Source organism: Rana temporaria, chromosome 9, assembly GCF_905171775.1.
Source record: "Rana temporaria chromosome 9, aRanTem1.1, whole genome shotgun sequence".
NCBI lineage: Eukaryota > Metazoa > Chordata > Amphibia > Anura > Ranidae > Rana > Rana temporaria.
Genome location: NC_053497.1, coordinates 137,099,968 through 137,127,253, shown reverse-complemented (window position 1 = coordinate 137,127,253; position 27,286 = coordinate 137,099,968). Strand labels below are relative to the sequence as shown.

Genomic DNA, 27,286 nt, shown 5'->3' with positions numbered 1-27,286 from the left:
TACTAGCCTTTTTTTTTTTTTTTTCATACAACATCGATAATTTTTTTCTTGTAGTCTTCCATGAATATTTCAATTATGCTGCTTTAGCTAGTCTCTCTGCATGGCACCTATCTGGATTGGCGTATTAATCAGTAACAGCTCTGGAAGCCTTACCCCAACTTTGCTGGACTAAGGATCGTGGGGCTAGGCTGGAATGTGATTTTCGGGCACTGGGCTTGGCAATGTGGCACTTTCCAGACCTTTGTGTATTGTGTTAGCTGCAGAGCACTCTACAGGTCCAGAATTGTGGTACCACTTTTGGTGAAACCCTGAACGCTGTGTACTAACGTTCAGATTCAGTATCGCTCTAAAAGTGGTATTCTTAGTCTGATTTTCTCATTGTCTGTTACTAGGCATTAGGGACCTTAGATTGGATTTTCTTTATGCCCCTGCCACCAGATGTGCCATGCAGTGACATCTGTCTCGAACCCTGGCACCAAGTTCCATCCATTTACTGCCCCCATTCAATAAGTGGGTGCTCACTTTCAGCGTTCAGGGTTTCACCGAGGGCAGAGGCTGATGTGAATGTACACCACATATGTAAAAGTGCTGCATAAATAGTCAGTGCTATATAAATACCTGAAATAAATAAATTAGGGGTTGTACCGACACTTTTTTCAAGTACTCGACGATACCGATACTTTTTTTAATGACATGTGACAGTGGCACCAATATGCAGCACTGATGACACGTGGACTGTGTCAATCGTTTTTTATTTGTATTTTATAAAAAAAAAATATTATTTTTTTTGTAATTTTCTTTTTAATTGTTGTTGTTTTTTTTTTTTTACAATGCATTCTTTTTTGGAGGGGGGGAGAGTGTATTTGTATTTTTATTTTGAATTAACCCTGTTGTGGGGGGTGCTTTGGTGAAATATAAGGGGCCTAAACAGACCACTGACATCTCCCCTTTGAGACAGAAAAAGGGATTGAGGACACAGATTCCCCAGCCCCTTTCTCAGCAGCCTCAGCTGCACTGAAGATAAATGGAGACAGAGGCTCCTCTCCATTTACAAACTGAAGCATCGTAAACACACTTTACAATGCTCAGTTATAAATGGATAGTCAGTGATCACTGACTCTGTGCATTCAGAAAAGGAAGGAGCCGGTAACTGACAGATTCCTCCGCTCTCCATCCTGACATTTTTTAGGACAAGGGGGACTGGAGGAGGACAGAGGGTGACCGGAGGAGCACGGAGGAGGACACCAAGGGGGCCCGGGGAAGGAGCACAGAGGGGGGCCACAGCAGCACAGAGGAGGACACAGAGGGGGACCGGAGGAGGAGCACAGAGGGGGACCGGCGCAGCATGGAGGGGGACTGGAGGAGGACAGTCAGGGGTGATCGGTGCAGCCGTGGGGGGCCGTTACAAGCACCGATCTCCATGTATAGATTTCGATAAAGCAGTTGACAGCTGCAGGAGGAAGAGGCGATATCTATACAGGGGGATCAGTGCTTGTAGTGGCCCCCACCGCCACACCATTTACCCCTGACTGCCCAGGTATCGAATTAGGCATCAGAGAAAATGCTTGGTATCGGCATTGATACCGATACTAGTATTGGTATCGATGAAACCCTAAAATAAATATGTAAAGACTGTGAACGCTGATGTAGTAACCTGTGGTGGTAACCAAGTATTTAGCTTTTGCCATCCAATCAAAAATAATAAACTGATACACGGCTGGCTTCTCTAGTCACTTAGTGACCGCCCCACATACATTTACTGTGGCAGGGCACCCGCTCTGTGTCAGATCATGTACAGTACCTAGTTTGTGACCTGATAATTCCGGGTCTGGGGTGCGCTCCCACTGTGATTGAACACAGCAGGAGCCAATCAGCTGGTTCAGCAGACTCAATGTCAAACGGGACCAGCCGATCGTTCAGGACACAAACAGAATGGCAGTCTGCCTATGTAATCAAGGCACGCTGTCATTCTGTCAGTGAGGAAGGCTTTGATTCTGTGTTTTTGCAAAGCATCTTTGCCTTCCCTAGTAAAATAATCTTCCCCACAGTGAGTAAGCACACCCTAGGCACACATTTAACCCTTTGATGGCTCCTGATGTTAACCCCTGCCCTGCCATTGTCATTAGTACAGCCACAGTGCATATTTTTAGCAGTGATCACTGTATTAGTGTCACTGGTCCCCTCAAAAGTGTCAGTTATGTGTCCGATTTGTCTGCTACAATATCGCAGTACCACTATAAGTCGCTTATTTTTGTTTATAGCACAAAAAAAAAAACGCAGAGGTTATCAAATACCATAAAAAGAAAGCTCTATTTGTGGGAAAAAAGGTCAAAGATTTTATTTGGGTACAGTGTCGCATAACCGCGCAATTGTCAGTTAAAGTAACACAGTAAATGGCTTGGTGATGAATGAAGGTTAAGCTTCTGGAGCTGAAGTGGCTAGACTGTTGCTTGCTGTGATGTGATAAATTCATTTTTTTTGGTATTTGCAGAAGTGGAAAACCCTTAAGATGTTGAAATCATTACTGAATTTTGTTTTTACAGATGAAAGTTCATGATAATTAACAATAGCCACCTTTGTGTTTTTTTGTTGTAGGAATCTTTCAAAAAAGTACCAGACAAAGAAGAACTCCAAAGAAGAGGAAGAGTCAAAGTGAGTGTCACGTTTTTTGGAGGGGTGGGGAGCGGATATGGGGTGACACATGTGCAGGGTGCAGTTGGCAAAGCACACAAAAATTTAAAGGATGCTGATGTCTGACTTTTCTGGTTGTTTACTAAAACTTCCTCTTTATTCAATTGTATGCAATATTTGATCTAGATGATTTATGTATTGCACAGTGCAGCATTGTAGAGTATCCCAAAACAGCCAATCAGAAGACATCTTTCAGCATCTTGGAGTACGCCGATCAGCTGGGTTCTGATTGGTTGCTGTATGTTCTAGCACAGCGTTTTTATTTGCACTTCATGCTAAGTACGCATTTATCAAAGGGTAACTCCACGTTCGTGGGGAAAAAAGCAAATAAAAAATACATAGCATATATAATTGCTACACAAGTCATATTTGAATTGATTGTTATTAAACATTACCTTTCCTTTACAATCTGCAGCTCTGTAATTTTCTGTAAAATACAATGCAATACGGCAACCTGGAGATGTCCTGTAGACATTGGCCCGGATTCAGAAAGAAGTTACGACGGCGTATATCCAGATAGGCCGTCGTAACTCCGAATGCGGGCCGTCGCAACTCGGCGCCTGATTCATAGAATCAGATACGCCTCACAGTTGCCTAGATAGGAGTGGCGTAAGTCTCTTACGGTGTCGTATCTTAGTTGCATATTTACGCTGGCCGCTAGGTGGCGCTTCTGTAGATTTACGCTTTGAATATGGTAATGAGCTAGATACGCCGATTCAGAAACGTACGTCCGCCCGGCGCATTTTTTTACGTAGTTTACGTAAGGCTTTTTCCGGCGTAAAGTTACCCCTGCTCTGAGGCGTAGCCAATGTTAAGTATGGACGTCGGGCCAGCATCGAATTTTGCGTCGTTTACGTCGTTTGCGTAAGTCATACGCGAATAGGGCTGTGCGTAATTTACGTTCACGTCTAAAGCATTGACTATTTGCGGCGTAATTTGGAGCATGCGCACTGGGATATTTTGTTAGTTAAAGTGGAGGTTCACCCGGAACTACCATTTTTTAACCTTGGATTCCTGCTCATTTTGTCTAGGGGAATCGGCTAGATTTTTTTAAATCAAAGCTGTACTTACCGTTTTAGAGATGCATCTTCTCCGCCGCTTCCGGGTACGGGCTGCGGGACTGGGCGTTCCTATTTTGATTGACAGTCTTCCGACAGGCTTCCGACGGTCGCATCCATCGTGTCACGATTTTCCGAAAGTAGCCGAACGTCGGTGCGCAGTATAGAGCCGCACCGACGTTTGGCTTCTTTCGGCTACTCGTGACGCGATGGATGCGACCGTCGGAAGCCTGTCGGAAGACTGTCAATCAAAATAGGATGCCCAGTCCTGAAGACCCATACCCGGAAGCGGCGGAGAAGATCGCTCTCTAAAACGTTAAGTACAGCTTCGATTTTAAAACAACTACCCGATTCCCCTAGACAAAATGAGCATCAATCTAAGGGTAAAATTTTTTTTATGGGTGAACTCCCGCTTTAAGAATGTCAATTACGTGGGGTCACGGCTAATTAGCATACAACACGCCCCCTACCAGCCTATTTTGAATTACGCAGGCTTACACCGGCCAATACACGCTACGCCGCCGTAACTTTAGGCGCAAGTTCTTTCTGAATACAGGACTTGCCTCTCAAAGTTACGGCGGCGTATCGTATATGAGATACGCTACGCCCGCTTAAAGATAGGCAGATGTTTCTGAATCCGGGCCATTTGGTGTACAGAATTCCGCACCCCTGAAATGTAATTTCCTGCTTGTGTGATTGGTTTACTCATTTTCCCAAGTCAACTCTAAGATGCAAGTCAGATTTAGGGCATCCCCTGCAACAAAAAAAATGTTTTTGGGGCAAAACTCCCAAAGGGAAATCACATCCAAAGGAACGCAGACCCTGCCACTTAATATATTGGAACCCTGCAGGTGCAGTAACTGATTATATACAGGTGAAACTCGAAAGATTCGAATATCGCGCAAAAGTTCATTTATTTCACTAATGCAGCTTAAAAGGTGAAACTAATATATGAGATGGACTCATTACATGCAAAGCAAGATAGTTCAAGCTGTGATTTGTCATAATTGTGATGATTATAGCTTACAGCTCATGCAAACCCAAAATCCACAATCTCAGAAAATTTGAATATTGTGAAAAGGTGCAATATTCTAGGATCAAAGTGTCCCATTCTAATCAGCTTATTAAGCCATAACACCTGCAAAAGGCTTCCTAAGCCTTTAAATGGTCTCTCAGTCTGGTTCAGTAGGAATCACAATCATAGGAAAGACTGCTGACAGACAGTTGTGCAGAAAACCATCATTGACACTTTCCATAAGGAGGAACAGCCTTAAAAGGTAATTGCAAAAGAAGTTGGGTGTTCCCAAAGTGCTGTATCAAAGCACATTAATAGAAAGTTATGTGGAAGGGAAAAGTGTGGAAGAAAAAGGTGCACAAGCAGCAGGGATGACCGCAGCCTGGAGAGGATTGTCAGGAAAAGGCCATTCAAAAGTGTTGGGAACTTTCACAAGGAGTGGACTGAGGCTGGAGTCAGTGCATCAAAAGCCACCACACAGACGGATCCTGGACATGGGCTTCAAATGTTGTATTCCTCTTGTCAAGTCACTCCTGAACAACCAACATCAGAAGTGTCTTACCTGGGCTAAAGAAAAACCAGGTCTGTTGCTCAGTGGTCCAAAGTCCTCTTTTCTGATGAGAGCAAATTTTGCATCTCATGTGGAAACCAAGGACCCAGAGTATGGAGGAAGAATGGAGAGGCACACACTGCACGATGCTTGAAGACTAGGTGTGAAGTTTCTACAGTCTGTTAACTTGGGGAGCCATGTCATCTGCTGGTAAGTTGGTCCACTGTGCTTCATTAAGTCCAAGGTCAACGCAGCCGTCTACCTGGAGATTTTGGAGCATTTCATGCTTCCTTCATGCAGACGAGCTCTATGGGGATGCCGACTTCATTTTCCAGCAGGACTTGGCCCCTGCCCACACTGCCAAAAGCACCAAAAACTGGTTTAATGACCATGGGATTACTGTGCTTGATTGGCCAGCAAACTTGCCTGACCTGAACCTCATAGAGAATCTGTGGGGCATTGCCAAGAGAAAGACGAGAGACATGAGACCGAACAATGCAGAAGAGCTGAAGGCCACTATTGAAGCATCCTGGTCTTCCATAACACTTCAGCAGTACCACAGGCTGATAGCTTCCATGCCACGCTGCATTGAGGCAGTAATTGCTGCAAAAGGGGGCCAAACCAAGTACTGAGTACATATGCATGCGTATACTTTTCAGAGGTCCGATATTGTTCTATGTGCAATCCTTGTTTTATTGATTGCAGGTAATATTCTAATTTTCTGAGATTGTGGATTTGGGGTTTTCATGAGCTGTAAGACATAATCATCACAATTCTGACAAATCACGGCTAGAACTATCTTGCTTTGCATGTAATGAGTCTCTCTCATGTATTAGTTTCACCTTTTTAAGTTGCATTAGTGAAATAAATGAACTTTTGCATGATATTCAAATTTTTCGAGTTTCACCTGTACTATAGTCACTCCAATTCATATGCACTTAGCACCTGGACACAGAGAAACAAACAGCTATTTTTTCAGAATACCAAAAGGTAGGAATTTTCAACAAAGTTTGTTTAAATCCTTGCACTGTACATAGATCACCCGGGGAATGTTTTTTTGGACTACTCTTTATACATTTTTGTGTTGTTTAACAAACAATGTTCCTTTATTGAAACAAAGGCCTGGTACAAAGTCAATAATATGGAAATAATCCAAGTGATATATTACACACTGACAATGAAGAAAGAGGCATAGTCCCCATTACAGAAGTTAGGTGTAGACCAGGGGTCCTCAAACTTTTTAAACAGGGGGCCAGTTCATGGTCCCTCAGACTGTTGGGGGGCCGGACTATAGTTTAAAAAAAATATGAACCTATGCACACATCTTATTTGAAGTACAAAAAAAACAGGAAAAAACAATACAATATTTAAAATAAAGAACAATTTTAATCAACATAAACTTATTAGTATTTCACAGATTCCCCTCATCACAGAACCCCCTCCCTATCACAGACCCCCTTATCAGGGAACCCCCCCATCAACGATTCCTCTCCATTACAGATCCCCCCCATCAAAGATTCCCCAGTATTAGGTCCCCCATCACAAAGCCCCCCAACACAAACTTCTCTCCGAGCCCCCAATAACAGGCCCCCCCCATCACACAGACCCCTAACACAAAGGGAGGGGAGAGGATAGGATAGAGAAGGAGCAGTCAGGTGGAGGGTAGGACAGAGTGGGAGCAGCCAGATGAAGGGGAGGACAGGGTGGATGCAGCCAGGTGGAGTGGAGGACAGGGTGGATGCAGCCAGGTGGAGGGGAGGACAGGGTGGATGCAGCCAGGTGGAGGGGAGGACAGGGTGGGAGCAGCCAGGTGGAGGGGAGGACAGGGTGGGAGCAGCCAGGTGGAGGGGAGGACAGGGTGGGAGCAGCCAGGTGGAGGGTAGAATAGAGTTGGAGCAGCCAGGTGGAGGGTAGAACAGAATGGGAACAGCCAGGTGGAGTGGAGGACAGGGTGGATGCAGTCAGGTGGAGGGTAGAACAGAATGGGAACAGCCAGGTGGAGTGGAGGACAGGGTGGATGCAGTCAGGTGGAGGGTAGAACAGAATGGGAACAGCCAGGTGGAGTGGAGGACAGGGTGGATGCAGCCAGGTGGAGGGGAGGACAGGGTGGGAGCAGCCAGGTGGAGGGTAGAATAGAGTTGGAGCAGCCAGGTGGAGGGTAGAATAGAGTTGGAGCAGCCAGGTGGAGGGTAGAATAGAGTTGGAGCAGCCAGGTGGAGGGTAGAACAGAGTGGGAGCAGCCAGGTGGAAGGGAGGATAGGGTGGATGCAGCCAGGTTGAGGGGAGGACAGGGTGGATGCAGCCAGGTGGAGGGTAAAATAGAGTTGGAGCAGCCAGGTGGAGGGTAGAATAGAGTTGGAGCAGCCAGGTGGAGGGTAGAATAGAGTTGGAGCAGCCAGGTGGAGGGTAGAACAGAGTGGGAGCAGCCAGGTGGAGGGTAGAATAGAGTTGGAGCAGCCAGGTGGAGGGTAGAACAGAGTTGGAGCAGCCAGGTGGAGGGTAGAATAGAGTTGGAGCAGCCAGGTGGAGGGTAGAACAGAGTGGGAGCAGCCAGGTGGAAGGAAGGATAGGGTGGATGCAGCCAGGTTGAGGGGAGGACAGGGTGGGAGCAGCCAGGTGGAGGGTAGAATAGAGCTGGAGCAGCCAGGTGGAAGGAAGGACAGGGTGGATGCAGCTAGGTGGAGGGTAGAATAGAGTTGAAGCAGCCAGGTGGAGGGTAGAATAGAGTGGGAGCAGCCAGGTGGAAGGTAGAATAGAGTTGGAGCAGCCAGGTGGAGGATAGAATAGAGTTGGAGCAGCCAGGTGAAGTGGAGGACAGAGTGGGAGCAGCCAGGTGGAGGGTAGAATAGAGTTGGAGCAGCCAGGTGGAGGGTAGAATAGAGTTGGAGCAGCCAGGTGGAGGGTAGAACAGAGTGGGAGCAGCCAGGTGGAGGGTAGAATAGAGTTGGAGCAGCCAGGTGGAGGGTAGAACAGAGTTGGAGCAGCCAGGTGGAGGGTAGAATAGAGTTGGAGCAGCCAGGTGGAGGGTAGAACAGAGTGGGAGCAGCCAGGTGGAAGGAAGGATAGGGTGGATGCAGCCAGGTTGAGGGGAGGACAGGGTGGGAGCAGCCAGGTGGAGGGTAGAATAGAGCTGGAGCAGCCAGGTGGAAGGAAGGACAGGGTGGATGCAGCTAGGTGGAAGGTAGAATAGAGTTGGAGCAGCCAGGTGGAGGATAGAATAGAGTTGGAGCAGCCAGGTGAAGTGGAGGACAGAGTGGGAGCAGCCAGGTGGAGGGTAGAATAGAGTTGGAGCAGCCAGGTGGAGGATAGAATAGAGTTGGAGCAGCCAGGTGGAGGGTTGAACAGAGTGGGAGCAGCCAGGTGGAAGGTAGAATAGAGTTGGAGCAGCCAGGTGGAGGGTAGAATAGAGTTGGAGCAGCCAGGTGGAGGGTAGAATAGAGTTGGAGCAGCCAGGTGGAGGGTTGAACAGAGTGGGAGCAGCCAGGTGGAAGGTAGAATAGAGTTGGAGCAGCCAGGTGGAGGGTAGAATAGAGTTGGAGCAGCCAGGTGGAGGGTTGAACAGAGTGGGAGCAGCCAGGTGGAAGGTAGAATAGAGTTGGAGCAGCCAGGTGGAAGGTAGAATAGAGTTGGAGCAGCCAGGTGGAGGGTAGAACAGAATGGGAACAGCCAGGTGGAGTGGAGGACAGGGTGGATGCAGTCAGGTGAAAGAAAGGACAGGGTGGATGCAGTCAGGTGAAAGAAAGGACAGGGTGGATGCAGTCAGGTGAAAGAAAGGACAGGGTGGATGCAGTCAGGTGGAAGGGTAGAATAGAGTGGGAGCAGCCAGGTGGAAGGTAGAACAGAGTGGGAGCAGCCAGGTGGAGTGGAGGACAGGGTGGATGCACTCAGGTGAAGGGGAGGACAGAGTGGGAGCAGCCAGGTGGAGTGGAGGACAGGGTGGATGCACTCAGGTGAAGGGGAGGACAGAGTGGGAGCAGCCAGGTGGAGTGGAGGACAGGGTGGATGCACTCAGGTGGAAGGTAGAACAGAGTGGGAGCAGCCAGATAGATGGGAGGTAAGTTCTTACCTTGGAGGGTAATAAAAGAATCACTGGCTCCCTCCACTCGATAGCCTCATGTCATTTCTTCTCCTCTCTTCCTATTCCCCTTCCCACTCGGCATGTTGGGGGCTGAACTCCTCTCAGGGAATCATCATGGGGCCTGCTGGTATCCAGGACTACTATTCCCATAATGCTCTAGTTTCCCAGCTATTGGCTCTGAATGTAGCCAATAGGAGCAGGCATTGCCAGGTGAATACTCTGCTCAAGGAGAGGGAGGGGTGGAATTCCCCCGCTGCTGCGGCTCTGCCTGTGTCCCTTCTCAGAAACTGTCAGTTTCGTCGCCACTGCCCTGTCACTAGTTTCAGTCCACGGGCCGGGTAAATCACACTGGCGGGCCGGATACGGCCCGCGGGCCGTAGTTTGAGGACCCCTGGTGTAGACAATGCTTAAAGGGGTTGTAAAGGTACATTGTTTTTTTCCTAAATAGCTTCCTTTACCTTAGTACAGTCCTCCTTCACTTACCTCATCCACTTACCTCATCCTTCCATTTTGCTTTAAAATTTCCTTATTTCTTCTGAGAAATCCTCACTTCCTGTTCTACTGTCTGTAACTCCACACAGTAACGCAAGTCTTTCTCCCTGCTGTGGAGTGTCGTGCTCGCCCCCTCCCTTCAAGGGGGCGGGGGCAAGCAGGAGTGTCAGGACGCCCACTAACACACAACTCCTTTCTCTATCTGCAACGTAGAGAGCGTCCTGACTCTCCTGCTCGCTCCCCTCCCCCCTCAAGGGAGGGGGCGACCACGACACTCCACACCAGGGAGAAAGCCTTGTATTACAACAACGGGTATACAATGTGCAAGAGGAGAACCCCCCTCACCTATGCACTTAAAAATGATATTTCAAATGTTACTCCCCTATATATCCCCCTTATGTTGTTAGAATAATTGAGCTATGGTAAATTATGTTTGTGGACTTCTAATATTAGCACACGTTCACATTGGGCCGATTTGGCAAGCGAATTGTGTAAAATCACATGCCAAATCAGCGGCTATTGCTGGCAATGGCACCATCCGAATCGATGCAACGTCGACTTTGCAGCACCGCACCGATTCCTAAAAGTAGTTCCTGTTTTACTTTTGGTGACTTCGAATAGAGATCTGTGCATGATTCCGCACAGATGTCTGTCAAATTGCCCCTGAAGTCGGACTGCATTGTCTGGTCGAAATTGTGCGAGTTCAGTGGAACTCACACGTTTTCTAACCCGCATCAGTGTGAACCTAGGCTAATTGTGGGTTACAGTGGCTGCTCAATTTTTTGGGTGTGGGGGGGGGGGGGCAGCAAACAAACACCCCCACCAGGTTTGTACTTACCCTATCCAGTTCGTGGCCTCCCCGGCTTCTCTTCCCGTCTAATCCAGTCTTAAGATCCGCCTCCCGTCCTGATTGGCCAGAAGGAGAAGCTGGAAGACAATAGCGAATATTGATTCGCTAATGTCACAAGTGGGTAGGTTCGAGGCGCAGTGCCCTGCGCCCTGAGCCCAACATTGTTTAAGCCAATTAGAGCCTCAGGTTCTAATCATGTGCTTAAACAATGAAAAATAAAAAATAAAAGCTCATAGAGCTGAGTCCGGTTCCCCGCATGGAGATTAGGGGACATTGTTAACACTTTGTAGAACCATCTTTCTCTGCAATTACAGCTGCAAGTCTTTTTGGGGATGTCCTTACCAGCTTTGCACATCTATAGAGTGACATTTTTGCCCATTCTTTGCAGAATAGTTTAAACGCTGTCAGATTGGATAGAGAACATCTGTTAACAGCAATTTTCAAGTCTTGCCACAGATTCTCAATTGGATTTGGGTCTGGACTTTTACTGGGCAATTCTAACACATGAATATGCTTTAATCTAAACCATTCCATTGTAGCTCTGACTGTATGTTTCGGGTCATTGTTCTGCTGGAAGGTGAACCTCCACCCCAGTCTCAAGTCTTTTGCAGACTCTTATGCCGCGTACACACGATCGGTCCATCCGATGAGAACGGACCGATGAAGCTGACTGATGGTCTGTCGCGCCTACACACCATTGGTTAAAAAACCAATCGTGTCAGAACGCGGTGACGTTGGGGGGTTGAATCGAGATCATAATTTTTTAACGATTAATTGTGAAGCTCTAGTCTCTTTACCTGGATTCACAGCCCATGAGCCCTGTACAAATGAACAGAGCTTAATTTTTAGGTAAAATGTATTTTCAGTGAGCAAAAATGTTTGGTTTATTATGGCACCTTTTAGGAGGAATCTGCAGTCCCGGCTATTGTATTCTGACAACTGCCATCTGCAGCCGTCCACTTTTTTCTAAACCGCAACGTCAAGGATGATCCCCTTCAGTCTTCAAAGTCCCAACATTCCCTGTTGACTTTGCATTAATTCCTAGGATAAAGTGATGGTGTATCTTAGCTGGGAGATGCAGGGCAACAGCTTTGGTCCTCCCCCAGCCTGACCCTGTGCTGAATATGGAGAGAACTTCTGCAGTCACGTGGCCACCATTATTACTGCTAGCTCAAATCATTACAAAGGATAATTGGTGGACAGGATATGCATTGTGCACTGGGCTTTAAAGAAGAGTACTGCTTGCATGTAAACTGGGAACATCCAATTTTACAACAGCAATATCAGTTTCTGTAAGATAATAATAATAATCTTTCTGTATGTGCTAAAACAGTAAGGCACATGTCAAAGTATTAATAACTGGGACCCGGGTGTCATGCTTAGGCAGTTCTGAATGAGGAATGAAACAAATACTGCTCCCATTAACCAATAAGATATTTAACTCCTTTATGTGTCAGTTGTGAAGATGTATGGGTGGGGACCAGCACTGCATAGCTTTGAATGACTCCCAGTAACCTTATAACAGGGTGGGCACAGATAAACAATATTCTAGATGTCTCGATCCTCTGACTCATTCTCATATTAACAACCCTCTCTGTTCCAGAAAATGAGACAACTTTGTTGAAGGAATATATTTAAAAATCTAAGCAGTTCTGCCTCCGGAACCTACTAGAGCAGATTTGCTTAAAAGGGTTGCGTCGAACCCTGGGGTTCCTTCAGAGGTTGCTATAGAGCACAGGTGTCAAACACAAGGCCCGTGGGCTGAATCCGGCCCTCCAGGCCATTTCATGTGGCCCTCGCAGCTCCAGCCGTCCTCTAGTCCTCCTCCAGACCCTTACTTTCTGCTTTCAAGCAATGCATCCAGCTTCTTCCCAGCAGCAGCATAAGGAAAGGGGGGTACCCTGTGATGTAAGGGAGAGTGGGGGACTCAACTTCTGATGGTGGGGTGGCTCTTGACATCTAATATATGGGGAGGGAATGAGCTGGACATCTAATCTTACAGATACAACCGGCCCTTTTGAGGGCAATCATAATACTGATGCGGCCCATGATGAAATTGAGTTTGACACCCTTGTAGAGGTTCCTTGAGCTGTGAGCAATGTCTTCCTCTCAGATAGGTAAAATTAATACTGGTGTCAGTAGTTACTTATCTGCAAGGGGAGCATTCTTTCCAATCACTACTAGTGTAATGAAGCCCTTCTCCCACGGACCACCAGTTTAAAGTGGCCATCCTTCCAATGACAGCCAATGTAAAAGGGTCCTTCTCTTGGGCTACTTATGTAAGAGGGAACTTCTCCACTGACCACCAATGTAAGAGAGGGACTGCACCCACTGATCACCAATGTAAACCAGTGGAGACCTTCTCCCACTGACCACCGGTTTAAAGTGGCCATTTTCCCAATGACAACCAAAGTAATAGGGTCCTTTTCTTGGGCGACTAATGCAGGGCTCGACAAATCCCGGTCGCTAGGTCGCCATGGCGACTAGAAATAGGGTCCTGGCGACTTGGCTTGGAAGGGAGCTGGCGCCATCTGGTGGTGAGCCGTTGGTATTACAAGTTACCACAGAGGAGCTGCGGTGGCTCAACGCGATTGGCACTGCGCTGACAAGCCATTCACCTCTGCAGCTAGGGGTTCGGATCCCGGTCTCAGCTACATGTGAATTGAGTTTGGTGGTCTCAGCCCGAACTCCCGGTGGGTGTGCTATGCGAGGTAAGCCTGCGCTTAGTACGCCCACCCCCCCCCCCCACAAAAACCACCACACTTACACGCACTCGAAATTGGGTTAACATGCACGCACTTTGACCACGCGGTCTCTAAAAAAAAGAGAGGCGAAGGACTAACGGGGCTGGTTGAGCGGGCTAGATCCTCTCACTCCCTTATAGGGAGTCCCTCTGCCCCGTTGGGCAGGTAGGGCGGGCTGTGTGGGAGGACCCCCTCACACACCCACCATTGCCACCCGGGGCCACCCGGGGCATGGAGAAAGGTGGCAGATTGCCTCTGGGGGAGGCCTGCCTACTCCCAACTCCTGCAGTCCGGCTCCTCTCTCGAGTACACGCACAAAATACACTTAAAAAAAAAAAAAAAGAATAAAAAAAAAAAAAAATTACAAGTTACCACCAGATGTGTAAGCTGGCGCCATCTGGTGATGGCCGTTGGTATTACAAGTTAAGCATTACAAGTTAAACAGCAATTCTAATGTAATTTTTCACTATTTTCAATGCCATCTTCTTCCCTCTAATTAGAACCCCCAAACATTATATATATTTTTTATCCTGACACCCTAGAGAATAAAATGGCGATCGTTGCAATACTTTCTGTCACGCCGTATTTGCGCAGCGGTCTTACAAGCGCACTTTTTTGGGAAAAAATTACACTTTTTTTAATTAAAAAATAAGACAACAGTAAAGTTATCCCCATTTTTTTTTATATTATGAAAGATAATGTTACGCCGAGTAAATTGATACCCAACATGTCACGCTTCAAAATTACGTCCGCTCGTGGATTGGCGACAAACTTTTACCCTTTAAAATCTCCATAGGCGCTGTTTAAAAAATTCTACAGGTTGCATGTTTTGAGTTACAGAGGAGGTCTAGGGCTAGAATTATTTCTCTTGCTCTACCAATCGCGGCGATACCTCACATGTGTGGTTTGAACACCGTTTACATATGCGGGCGCTGCTTGCGTATGTGTTCGCTTCTGCACGCAAACTCGTCGGGACGAGCGCGTTTTCTGGCTCCTAACTTTTTTATCTGGCCCCTAGATTCCAAGCAAATTTGTCAACCCCTGGACTAATGTAAGAGGGAACTTCTCCACTGACCACCAGTGTAAGAGAGGCATCACACACGCTGATCATGTAAACCAATGGCGCTCTTCTCCCAGTGACTACAAGTTTAAAGTGGCTATTCTGCCAATGACAACCCATGCATGAGTGTCATTTTTCTGGGTTACTGACCGCCATTGTAAGAGCGCACCACACCTATTGATCATCAATGTAAACCCTTGGAGCTCATCTGCCACTGACCACCAGTTTAAAGTGGCCATTGTTCCAATGACAACCAATGCAAGCGGGTCCTTCTTTTGGACTACCTATGTAACCCACTGATCACCAATGTAAACCAGTGGAGCCCTTCTCCCACTGACCACCAGTTTAAAGTGGCCATTGTCCCAGTGCAAGCGGGTCCTTCTCTTGGGCTACTAATGTAAGAGAGAATTTATCCACTGACCACCAGTGTAAGAGGACACCTGACCTATTGATCACCAATGTAAGACAATGAAGCCCTTCTCCCGTTGACCACAAGTTTAAAGTGGCAAATCTGTGAATGACAATCAATGTAAGTGGGTCCTTCTGCTGTGCTAATGATGAAAGAGGAAACCCACTGATCACCAATGTCAGGTAGCCTTACAATGAACACAGATGTAAAAGGGCATTTCTTTATTAACCACCAATGTAAGGGGGCAGCTCATCCACTGATCACCAATGTAAGGAGGTCTTAGAATGACCACATAGGGCATTTCTTCATTTACCACCAATGTAAGGTTTCCTTTCTTAGGAGGGTTTCCCTGGCACCTGACAGCTATTTTAAGGGTTCCCCCATAAAAAATGTAGAAGGGCTGTTCTATAGAAACTTATTTTTGATGACATTGTTTTGTATTTTGTGTTCATGTTGCAGATACACATCATGCAAAGCCTTCCAGAACACACTGAATGAAATGAGTGACTATGCCGGGCAGCATGAAGTCATCTCTGAAAACATGTCGTCACAGATTATGACAGAGCTTATCCGATTCGTCCAGGAGCTGAAACAGGAGAGGAAATCGGTAATTGTTTTTGTTTTTATGTTTTGTCTGTCATGCTTACTTAAGAGCGTTGTTGATTACTGTTGCTCTGCATGTTGTCCCTTACCTTGATTAAGCAACTAAATCCTGTTGGACCCTTACAAGCCGTTTTTAATGAACCTGTACTTTGCCCATTCAGCCAGGGGGTATGTTGAGCATCTCAGCTGGTTCTGGACAGTTGTTGTGTTTGAGGGGCCAGAAGTGAGCCTGGCAGAGGAACACTTGAATTCAGATTCAGGCCGGAATCACACTAGTGCGGTGTGAATTTCAGCTCTCTTATCTCTGCAGAGAGATAAGAGAAGTGTTCAGCAGATTGGCAATGTTTTAGATGCGAATTTGGAGACCTGGGAGAAGTTCCGGGTGAGAGGAGAGTGGGGGAGAAGTGTATTGAGCTGAATGAGAGAAATTCCTGAAGAGAACTGAACACATCTGCGAATCAGCTGCGTACCCATAGAAGATAATGGGCTTGAATTCGCCCCTGAGCCGCACCAAAATGCCTAAAAGACGCACACGGTTTTACTGCAATGCGCAGTGCGATTGCATCGCACATATGTGAACCAGCCTCATTGAAAACAATGTATTTAGAAATGTTCTGCGTATTGGATGCGGTTTACGCCGCACTCAATTCGCGTAGGTGTGAACCTGGCCTAAAAGTTAAGCCTTGAAATAGACTGTACATAGAGGGAAGCCATTCTACCTTCCTAGAAGCTTCTGTTTCTCATTTGGGTATAGCTGTGGTAGTGGCAGCACTTTGGGAAAAGCAGTTTTCAAATATGAAAATACATGCTGGCTATTCCTAATTCCAGCAGCCAACAGATAAAAAGCATACTGTATATGTGCCAACAATGTACATAGGAAGCCCCTTTTAGAATCATCCCACGGTGGGTCTGTGACTTTTCCAGATTATCATTAAACAGCACTGTTTGGTCACCTGCCCACCCCAGACCTACCTACTGGACAGTGAGAGCAGCAGCATGCCAACAAAGTCATCTCTGTAAACTCTTCTCCTGCACAATGGTGAGATATGGGCAAGGGTGGGTTACAGCCACTGCCCTCCACACCCCATTACATATTCAGGTGCAGAGACACCACAAAATGCGTTGACTTTCCTCTCTGCCTTTAGTGTCTTTTTTGGGTGATTTTAGATTTGGGATGCTTTTGGAGTGAAGCGTCTGGATCCTTTGTTTTCTGCAGGAAAAGAACTCTGGTCGGGTCACAGTACAGACCCTTTCTTTGCAAAGTCGTTTCCTAAAGTGCAGGGGAATATGGGAAGATAATCTAAAGACCCATTTTCGGCACTTATACTGTCATTATTTAAAATGCATGTTATGGATACACAACTGAATTAAAGGAAGGATTGTTTCATATTTGTCCAACCCAAGAGTTTTCTGACTTTCCCACAGTTGCAGTATTTGCTGGATAGCATAAACACTTAACACAGGGATCCTCAAACTACGGCCCTCCAGCTGTTGTAGAAGTACACTTCCCATGAGGCATTGTAACACACTGACATTCACAGACATGACTAGGCATGATGGGAATTGTAGTTCCTGAACAACTGGAGGGCCATAGTTTGAAGACCCCTGAGAGATGGGTATTTATTGTTGCCTGGAGTTGGCTTTTTGAAATAGTGATGAACAGTATTCACAATGATCTCTTTGCTTGTTTAATGCTGGATAGTGGGGAACCCCAGTAATTTCCAAGTCTAATCAGTGCGGTGATTGGACTTGGGTTTATTGAATGATTGTTGAACGGATTTAAAATGCTTACGCAAGACACATTACATTGTTTGTTTTTTTTGTTTGGGCATAGAGAGGGAAGATTTAAAAGTTTTGATTATTTCTGTGACCCCCTCTGGGAATGTTTTCCTGTCCCCCATGCCCATGCGAGAAATAAGGGATGCAGTTATCACTTCAACAGGAATGCACAGATAGTCCCGATACGCATGGAATCCCTACTCCATCGGTGACGCCATATTGGATTACATCCGTCCGTCCTCCTAGACTCCGGGATCTTTATATGCTATTAATGCAGCACTTTTATCCTATTGCCAAAGATATAGAACTTCACCTTTCATATGTTTCTGCTCATTATGTGCATTGAGTCACCCAAGCACAGGAATCCTATTGAGTCTTTTAGCAGCTGGTCTATGGAGCTTACACTTACCTTATATACTCGAATATAAGCCGAGTTTTTCAGCACATGGTTTTGTCCAGTCACTTTTTTTGCGCCTGATCTCCCGGATTTGGGGACCCGGTACCGGCCGGTCCCCTGGACCCCAAACTTGGCACATATAGCCCCAGTTCTCCTCAACAAGTGTGCAAAATTTGCTGTCTGGGGGACCTATGACCGGGGAGCACAGATTTTTCAAAGCCGGGCACCCCTTCTATATACTCCCATTTTAAACGTAAGTCTAGTCATGGACACAGTGAGGCACAGTGAGGCATGGACACAGTGAGGCATGGACACAGTGAGGCATGGACACAGTGAGGCATGAACACAGTGAGGCACAGTGAGGCATGGGTACAGTGAGGCACAGTGAGGCATGGACACAGTGAGGCACAGTGAGGCATGGGCACAGTGAGGCATGGACCTATGGCCGGGGAGCACAGATTTTCCAAAGCCGGGCACCCCTTCTATATACTCCCATTTTAAACGTAAGTCTAGTCATGGACACAGTGAGGCATGGGCACAGTGAGGCATGGACACAGTGGGGCACATTGAGGCATGGACACAGTGAGGCACAGTGAGGCATGGGCACAGTGAGGCATGGGCACAGTGAGGCATGGACACAGTGAGGCACAGTGAGGCATGGACACAGTGAGGCACAGTGAGGCATGGGCACAGTGAGGCATGGGCACAGTGAGGCATGGGCACAGTGAGGCATGCAGATGGACACCCTAGGCTTAAACTCGAGTCAATAAGGTTTCCCATTTTTTTGTGGTAAAATTAGGTGCCTCGGCTTATATTCGGGTCGGCTTATACTCGAGTATATACGGTACTGATGTGAAGCCCACACACGATCATTTTAAATGACGTTTTTAAAAACGTTGTTTTATTTCATCACAAAAAACGACCGTGTGTATGCGGCATGAGTGGTGGCCGTGCCAGCTGAGCGATCTCCTGTGTTCTCTAAGCACCAGGGAAGCCGCTCGGAAGCTAGCGGTGATCACTCGCTGATGCCTACTGCAGTGATTTATGGCTTCTGTGGGGATCGGCCAGGTATGGCACACGTATACTTCCATTGGGCCAAGCTGGAGCAGCATAACTATGCAAAAATCCAAATATCTGAATTTCAGTTTTAAGAGATATGCTGTGCAAACCTAGAGAAGCCAAAGAGGTGCCTCCATGTGATCATGTGGGTTTTCAGACCACAGATGATAAAAATGACGAGATCAGAACAGAATCCTAGGTGACAGCGGGGACATTTTGCAGACCTCTCAGAGAAGCGTCACTCTAGAAATTGGTATAATTTATATTGCGTTTAATATGGACTTCAGCTTTAAAAATGAACCTAAAATGGCAAAGAAACTGTACTGCTCTCCACCGCATGATAAAAAAAATAGATTTTTTGTCTGCATTGTGAAATTCTGTGCTGTACAAGGAGACATTTTCATAGATGAAGGGAAATACATAATATCTAATGAAGCGTGTCTGTGTGAGAGCTGAGCCTGCGGGGCTGCGTTCAGTAATTCTAGGTCACAATTCCCAGGCGGCCTCCAATCCTCGTGTGCCAGGGTAATATGGTTAGAGAGTGATTGAATAATGCACTATAATACACAGGGATACTTCTCATCACAGCTCAGCAAGCTGCCAAGGAGTCTGGGTCTCTTAAAAATCTATGTTAACTAACTTATTCCCTGTGTATCATCTTTTCCAACAGCTACCTACTTCTACCAGTTAACTGTTTGTAACAAAATTCTCTGCAAAGTGCATTCTGATAAACATACACAGGATAACATAAAGCAGAGACGTTGGGGTTTGCATCCTCTGTAAGGACTGTGAGGGGTTAGCTCGGTAGCGGGGTGTGTGACTCCTTGGATGGGTTCACCACACACTGAATTTCTACAGACTGGCAGTCGAAGACGTTTAAAAACAAAGTTTCTGGTTTATTTTTCCATCTTCCTGGAAAACAATTGCAAACATCCAAACAGCATAAACAAAATCAAACATAAAATAAATCCTAGCCACTATGGGCGTCTACCATCCACACAGGAACCTATCTATGAAGTCTAACACAGCCTACTGCTGGGTAGACAGTGCTGGTCATACAACACAAAACAATAGTCTTTTGATTTTTATCACACAAAAATCAATCTTCTCCTCACCTTCACACAAGGCTTTCTGGCACTGCTCTCCTACTCACACAGACTCAGGATGATACAACCAATTAGTGGTAATCCTCTGGGCTATTTTATAGAGGCCTTTATTTGCCTCACTCTGAACAGCTGGAGTCTTCCAACGGCCCTTAGCCTTCCTGGCCACATTTGTAGCCGAAGCCCGATAATCATCTGTGTATCGTCTAAACCAGTGGTCATCAACCCTGTCCTGCAGGGCCCACTAACAGGCCAGGTTTTATGTATTACCTTGGGGAGATGCAGTCTAGGATACTGCAATCACTGAGCAGCAAATGATATCAGCTGTGATGTATTTCAGTTGTCTTGCAAACCTGGCCTGTTAGTGGGCCCTGCAGGACAAGGTTGATGACCACTGGTCTAAACAAGGCAGAAATGTATGTTCCGTCTGTGACAACACCCACAGATTTACCTGACTTCCTGTCACACGACACATTGCTCACAAGGGTGTCCATCTCCTACTGCACATTCGTGCTGCCAAGCTCATTCATTCCTCTAGAACAGGGGTCTCTAAACTTTCTAAACAAAGGCCCAGTTCCCTGTCCTTCAGGGGGGGGGGGGCACACTGTAACCAGGGAGAGTAGAAAATGCCCCAGCTTCAGTAATAGTAGACGGTCCATGTCTCAGGCTTAATGGTCAGTGGGAGTAAAAATGACATTGCACCATTGATGGTCAGTAGGAGGAGGAACACTGCCCCATCATTGGTGATAACGGGAGGAATTTTGCCTCATCATCAGTCACAGTGGAAGGAATAGTGCCCCATCATTGGTGTCCACGTAAGAAACAGTGCCCCAATGTTGGCATTAGTGGGAGGAATGGTGCTTCATCATTGGTGATTGTGAAAGGATTAGTGCCTCATATCAGTGGGAGGAATAGTGTCCCATGGGCTGGATAAAGGTAAGCAAAGGGCCACATCTGGCCCCTGGCCCACAGTTTAGAGACCACTGCTTTAGAACGCTGGGGGCTGCCATGAGTTACGGACCAGTCATAGGAATGAAAGGAGTGAACAGAGCTCATGCACTTCTTCAGGATCGGGTTGGAAAACAATGGTTGAACTATATTTAAGCAATAGTCCAAATGTCACATCATCAAACAGGTATTTTTTTTAATGCAACCTTATAAAGACATCATCACATTCATCTTACTAGGAGTCATATATTAAACTTAAAAAGTGTATTCATGCAGTATAATCTAATAGCTGTCATTGACACACAGACGCCAAGGAAGGCAGAGAAGAGGAATCCTTTTTTTTTTAAATATGTGTCTTCCTCAGTGCTCTATAAAAAGCACCCTTTTTTCCATATTGTGTTCTCAACCAAGGATTTGTGATACCTTAGGGTTCCTCCAGAGGATGCTAGGGGTTCCTTGATGGGGCCACCACCACTTGACCGAGCCATTGGCATTATAATAAACTTTAGACCTACCAAAACTATGTAATATAAGGACCTAAGTAACTATCCAATCAATGGCGTCTGTACTATTCAATGCTTGGTAGATCTAAAGGAGAAGAACATTGTACAATTAGAGTGTAATATGTGCGTTGAGGCTAAGAGGAACCATAATCATTTTTAATAAGTACATCCTAAAGCCGGCCATACATGGATCAAAATTCAGCTGATTCACCTGGAATCGGCTGAATTTTGATGCATGTATGGGCAGCCTGACGGCCAGACAGGGCCATCGGGGGGGGGGGGGGGGGGGCTACAGGCATTACACCTGTAAGGGGCCCGATTTTTCCGTTTGACCCCCCAGCTTTAGAAATTCGCGGCAAGCGCCATTTTTTAACTTTAACTTTTTTTTTTTCGCCTGACCCCCCCACCTTTAGCAACTGGTCTGTGCCCCCATTTTTTGTTATTTATTTTTTAGTCTGACTTTAGCAACTAGCGGCAGGAGAGAGAAGAGAAGACTTGGCTTTGTTTTGTTCGTTAGCAGCAACCCCCCCCCCCTCCCGCTTATCATCTCGCGGCAGCAGAGAGGAGGGTCCCCCCCCAGTTCTCTGCTCCAGGGGGGCTCTGCCTAAAGCTGTGTAAGGGGCCCCAAAATTTGTGATGGCTGCCCTGCGGCCAGATGTCATATAAAAGAAAAAATAATGCTACCTATGGTACAATAACCATGCTAAACTACATATTTAAAAATAAAAAGCCACTCACACATTAAAAGCAATTTGTGCGCTTAGTACAGATTCAGCGTCAGGTATTCGTCACACTCTGTGATACACTAAACCGTCTCACCATCTCTGGATAACCCTTGTTCCGGAGCTGATGTTGCTGTGTAACCACATCCCGGCGTGTTTCGTCACTTCCTACTTCGTCACAAGAGTTAGCTACACAGCGTGGCAACCCTGCTTAAATATCAACCCTCTCTCTCCAGATTACACACTCTGGCTGTCATTCAAGTGCTCGGCCCGCGTCGAGTTATCACACTACTATGCAATGCTTCCAATGCAGCTCCTTATCCGTCTGTTCAGTTAACCCTAAATATGGAATATAGGTTTACAATTATTATACAGGATTTATATATCGCCAATAGTTTGTGCAACAATTTGTAACATGAGGGCAGACAGTACAGATACAATTCAATTCAATACAGGAGGTATCAGAGGGCACGGCTTATTAGAACTTACAATCTAAAGCAGAGGTCTCCAGACTTTCTAAACAAAGGGCCCTTGTATTGTCCTTCAGACTTTAGGGACTGAACTGTGGCCAGTGGGAGTGGACATTTTCCTGACATCAGTGGGAGTAAACATCACCACATTTGGTATTAGGGGGAGGAATAGTGCCCCATTGTTGGTGTCAGTTGGCAGAATAGTGTCTCTGCTCAGTGAGAGGGGTAGTGCCCTAGGGGCCATATAAAGGCAAGGAAAAGGGGTCCAGTTTGGATACCACTGATCTAAAGCAGTGGTTCTCAACCTCAGTCCTCAAGTACCCTAAACAGGCCATGTTTTCAGGTTTTCCTTTAGCTTGCACAGGTGCTTTAACCACTTTAGCCCCGGAAGAATTTATCCCTTCCTTACCAGAGCACTTTTTGCGATTCGGCACTGCATCGGTTAAACTGACAATTGCGCGGTCATGCGACGTGGCTCCAAAAAAACTTGACGTCCTTTTTTTTCCACAAATAGAGCTTTCTTTTGGTGGTATTTGATCACCTCTGCGTTTTTTTTTTTTTTGCACTATAAACAAAAATAGAGTGTAAATTTTGAAAAAAAAAAGCAATATTTTTTACTTTATTCTATTATAAATATCCCCAAAAAATCTATAAAAAACAAACATTTTCTACAGTTTAGGCCGCTATGTATTCTACATATTTTTGGTAAAAAAATCGCAATAAGCGTATATTGATTGGTTTGCGCAAAAGTTATATAGCTGGATTCATGTACAGTTACGACGGCGTATCAGTAGATACGCCGTCGTAACCCTGAATCCGCGCCGTCGTACATTTAAGCGTATGCTCAAACTGAGATACGCTTAAATGTTGCTAAGATACGACCGGCGTAAGTCTCCTACGCCGTCATATCTTAGCTGCATATTTACGCTGGCCGCTAGGGACGTGTACGCTGATTTACACCTAGAATATGTAAATCAGCAAGATACGCCTATTCACGAACGTACGCTCGACCGTCGCAGTAAAGATACGCCGTTTACGTAAGGCGTTTTCAGGCGTAAAGATAAACCACCAAAAAGATGGCGCAGCCAATGTTAAGTATGGACTTTGGACCAGCGTCGTATTTTTCACGTTTTACGTTGTTTGCGTAAGTCGATTCAGAATAGGGCTGGGCGTAGGTTACGTTCACGTCTAAAGCATTGACTATTTGCAATGTGATTTGGAGCATGCGCACTGGGATATGTCCACGGACGGCACATGCGCCGTTCATTCAAAGCGTCATTTACGTGAGGTCACGATTAATTTCCATAAAACACGCCCACCTCTTCCACATTTGAATTAGGCGGGCTTACGCCGGCAAATTTACGCTACGCCGCCGCAACTTACGGAGCAAGTGCTTTGTGAATACTGCACTTGCCTCTCTAACTTGCGGCGGCGTAACGTAAATAACATATAGTGGAAAAATGTATTGCATTTTTTTTCACTAGTTATGGCAGCGATCTGCGATTTTTATTGTGATTATAACATTGATACGGACATATTGGACACTTTTGACACATTTTTGATAGCATTCACATTTATACAGCGATTAGTGCTATAAAACTGCACTGATTACTGTATAAATGTTACTGGCAGGGAAGGGGTTAACACTAGGGGGCGCTGAAAGGATTAAATATGTTCCCTAGGGAGTGATTCTAACTGTAGGGGGAGGGGATTCACAAGGGGAGGAGACTGATGTGTGTTCCTCTTTACTGGGAACACACCATCGGTCTCCTCACCTCTGACAGGACGTGGATCTGTGTGTTTACACATACAGATCTACGGTCCTGCTGTGATTGCGGGCAATCGCAGGCACGCGCAACGGGTCCGAGTAAAGCTGCGGGCGCACGCGCCCCCTAGATAGCCGGAAAGCCCAGGACGTCATATGACGTCCACCCAGGATGGGAGATCCCATCTGTGGACGTCATATGACTATGGACGGGTATGGAAGTGGTTAAATCAGAGTCCATGGCTTGGTATTTTGGACGGCTATTTAATCTAAGAGAAATTCTCAAAACATGGACTGTTGGTGGTACTTGAAGACTGAGGTTGAGAACCACTGATCTAAAGCAGGGGTCTCCAAACTGCGGCCCGAGGGCCAGATGTGGCCCTTTGCTAGCCTTTATGCGGCCCTTGGGGCACTATTCCTCTAACTGATATGAGGCACTATTCCTTCCACTGACACCAACAAGGGGGCCCTATTTCTTCTACTGATATCAATGATGGGATACTATTCCTCCTACTGATAGGGGCCCTACTTCTCCCCCTACTGAACACCAACCCTGAGGCCACATTTATTCTTACTGGTGCTGGGCCCAGGACATTTTCTGCACCCACGGCCACAATCCGGCCCTTTCTAAAGTCTGAAGGACAATAAAAAGTGACCCTTTGTTTGAAAAGTTTGGAGACCCCTGATCTAAAGGATGGTTTTCCTTTACAGCGAAGCTAAGCTTACCTGTTGTAGCTTATTGCAGAAGAGACATTGCATGGCTCTTCTGCAATAAAGAGGCCGCCTGCTTGCAGTTTGCGATAGCGGAATTCTAGTTCCTCTTTACACAGTCCAAGGAGAATCCAGTAGCACCATGTGCTTATCGCTGTTATTGTGGCTCCAACTTGGCTGTCATTTCAACCCAACAGATTTTAATAAGGCTGTTTTGCTAATATGTTGTTTGCCGCTTTTAACGGCAGCTGCTGTATTTATTTGCAGCTTTGTGCAGTCTTTGTGAAGGGCGTACACTGTGGAGCGCCTGGTAATCCACATTCAGTTGTGGTCACAGACCGTCATGAAACTCTGTAGTCATCTCTGTACATCGGGGCCTGTCTGACGTGTCCCACCTGACACCTTATGTACTTTTCTGAGACAAACCTCTTCCTATATGCACCAGGGACCACTATCACAAAATTAAGTATAATTATAGCTTTATGTGGTTTACACGTGTGTCACTAATATTCATTATATGATTTTTTTTATTATTTCACATGCCTTTATTTATATTATATTCCTCATTAACATACAAGGCAAGTAGTATGAGTGGATCAGAGATGTTTTATCTATTGTTTGGATTTTATTTTCACTGATACTTGTTATTGTATAGAACATAACTCCCACCAGACCAGTTACTTCTTCTAGTCTGAGTCAGGTTATGGTAAGTAGGCTTGGTTTTTTTCTTGGATTCATCATTGGCCTTGTTTATAGATTATGGTATACACTTGATTTCGTGTGGGCCTAATGCCACGTACACACGGTCGGAAATTAACCGTGTCTATACTGTGCAGGCAGATCGTCATTATCGATTGTAACTAGTTTTGATTTTGAACATGGTCTGTCCTAACTGAAAGGTGTAGAAGTGGGGCTTCTTGCATTGTATGTTAATGAGAACAGACTTGGGACAGACTGACTCTTAAGCCCCATTCACACAGGCGGACTCCGTTCCTACGGAGTCCGCCTGCTCCCGCCAGCTCAGAGGGAGATCAGTCCGCAGATCTCCGCTGAGCCGACGGATGACAAGCTCCTCTCTGCTCACTGAGCGGGGAGGGGCTTGTCGGGCACCGCTGTCTCCTATGGAGCGATCTGATGAAAACGGACAGCATGTCCGTTTTTTATCAGATCTTACCCGATCCGTTCCGCATGGACGGATGGGGACGTGCACCCCATATGTCTGTTTTTAGCGGATCGGATAAGGTCGGATGTCAGCGGACATGTCTCCGCTGACATCCGACGCTCCATAGGGATGCATGGAGCGGCCGTTCAGGTCCGCCGTCAAAACTGACAGGCGGACCTGAACAGTCCGTCGTGTGAATGAGGCCTTAGGGCCCTTTCACAAGTGCGGACCGTTCAGATCCGCTTGTCAGTTTTTCAGGCGGACCTGAACGGGCGCTCCATGTACCTCTATGGAGCGTCGGATGTCAGCAGTGACTTGTCCGCTGACATCCAATCAGCCCCAATCCGATCCTCTCCGCTAAAGTGTGACGGATGCAAACCCTATTTTGCATCCGTCTGGCAGATCGGATGAATACGGACAGACTGTTTTCATTCGATTGCCCCATAGAGGAGAGCGGAGATCTGACAGGTCCGTTTATGCACAGTGTGCAGAGACGGACTAGTCATCCGCCAACTCAGCGGGAATCAACAGAGCGATTCCCGCTGAGCAAGTGGATGTCCAAAAATGGATTCTCCTGGGATCTGCACATGTGAAAGGGGCCTAAGGCTGACCAATTATGGTGCGATTTTTTTTTTTCTGCAACCACGTGTTCACTTGATTACCCCATCAACACAGTCAGTATTGATGGAGGAATGCCTCTCGTGGAGCTATTGTCTTCTCCCGGTGGGGGGCACAGGATGCCGTCCCTGTCAGGAGAACACAATGATTATTGCTAGCGGTTATTGATGGGTTGACTTGGGTACAATCAGCCTGCCATAGATGTTTTTTTTTTTTTTTTTTTTTTTTTTTCACCACCTCAGCTTTTTTAACCAAATTCTAGAGACCAGCTCATGATTTGATGCTTCTTACGTCTCGATTTGTGGTTTGCATCATGTGTGGTATTTATTCTGCAGTTTCTTTTTTTTTTTTTTTTTTTTTTATTATTAAATCGTTAAAGTTTCGTTTTCTCTATCAACCAGCCATCGGGGCACAAATGCCATGACCATAATTACCTCCCCAACAACCCCCGTTAAGGCTGGTCGCACCCAATGCAAATTAACCAATCTTCTTGAGAGTT

General features: G+C 46.3%; 1 protein-coding gene across 16 annotated transcripts in view; it reads left to right on the top strand.

Annotated features, from left to right (window-relative positions):
* The window catches only part of FNBP1 (formin binding protein 1), a 301,149-nt gene that overhangs the window by 95,861 nt on the left and 178,002 nt on the right, over positions 1-27,286 (top strand). For all 16 annotated transcript variants that reach the window (XM_040324630.1, XM_040324626.1, XM_040324622.1 and 13 more), the window contains exons 3-4: positions 2,596-2,652; positions 15,407-15,554. In XM_040324630.1, coding sequence (XP_040180564.1) covers positions 2,596-2,652; positions 15,407-15,554 — 205 coding nt within the window. The remainder of the gene's footprint in view (positions 1-2,595; positions 2,653-15,406; positions 15,555-27,286) is intronic.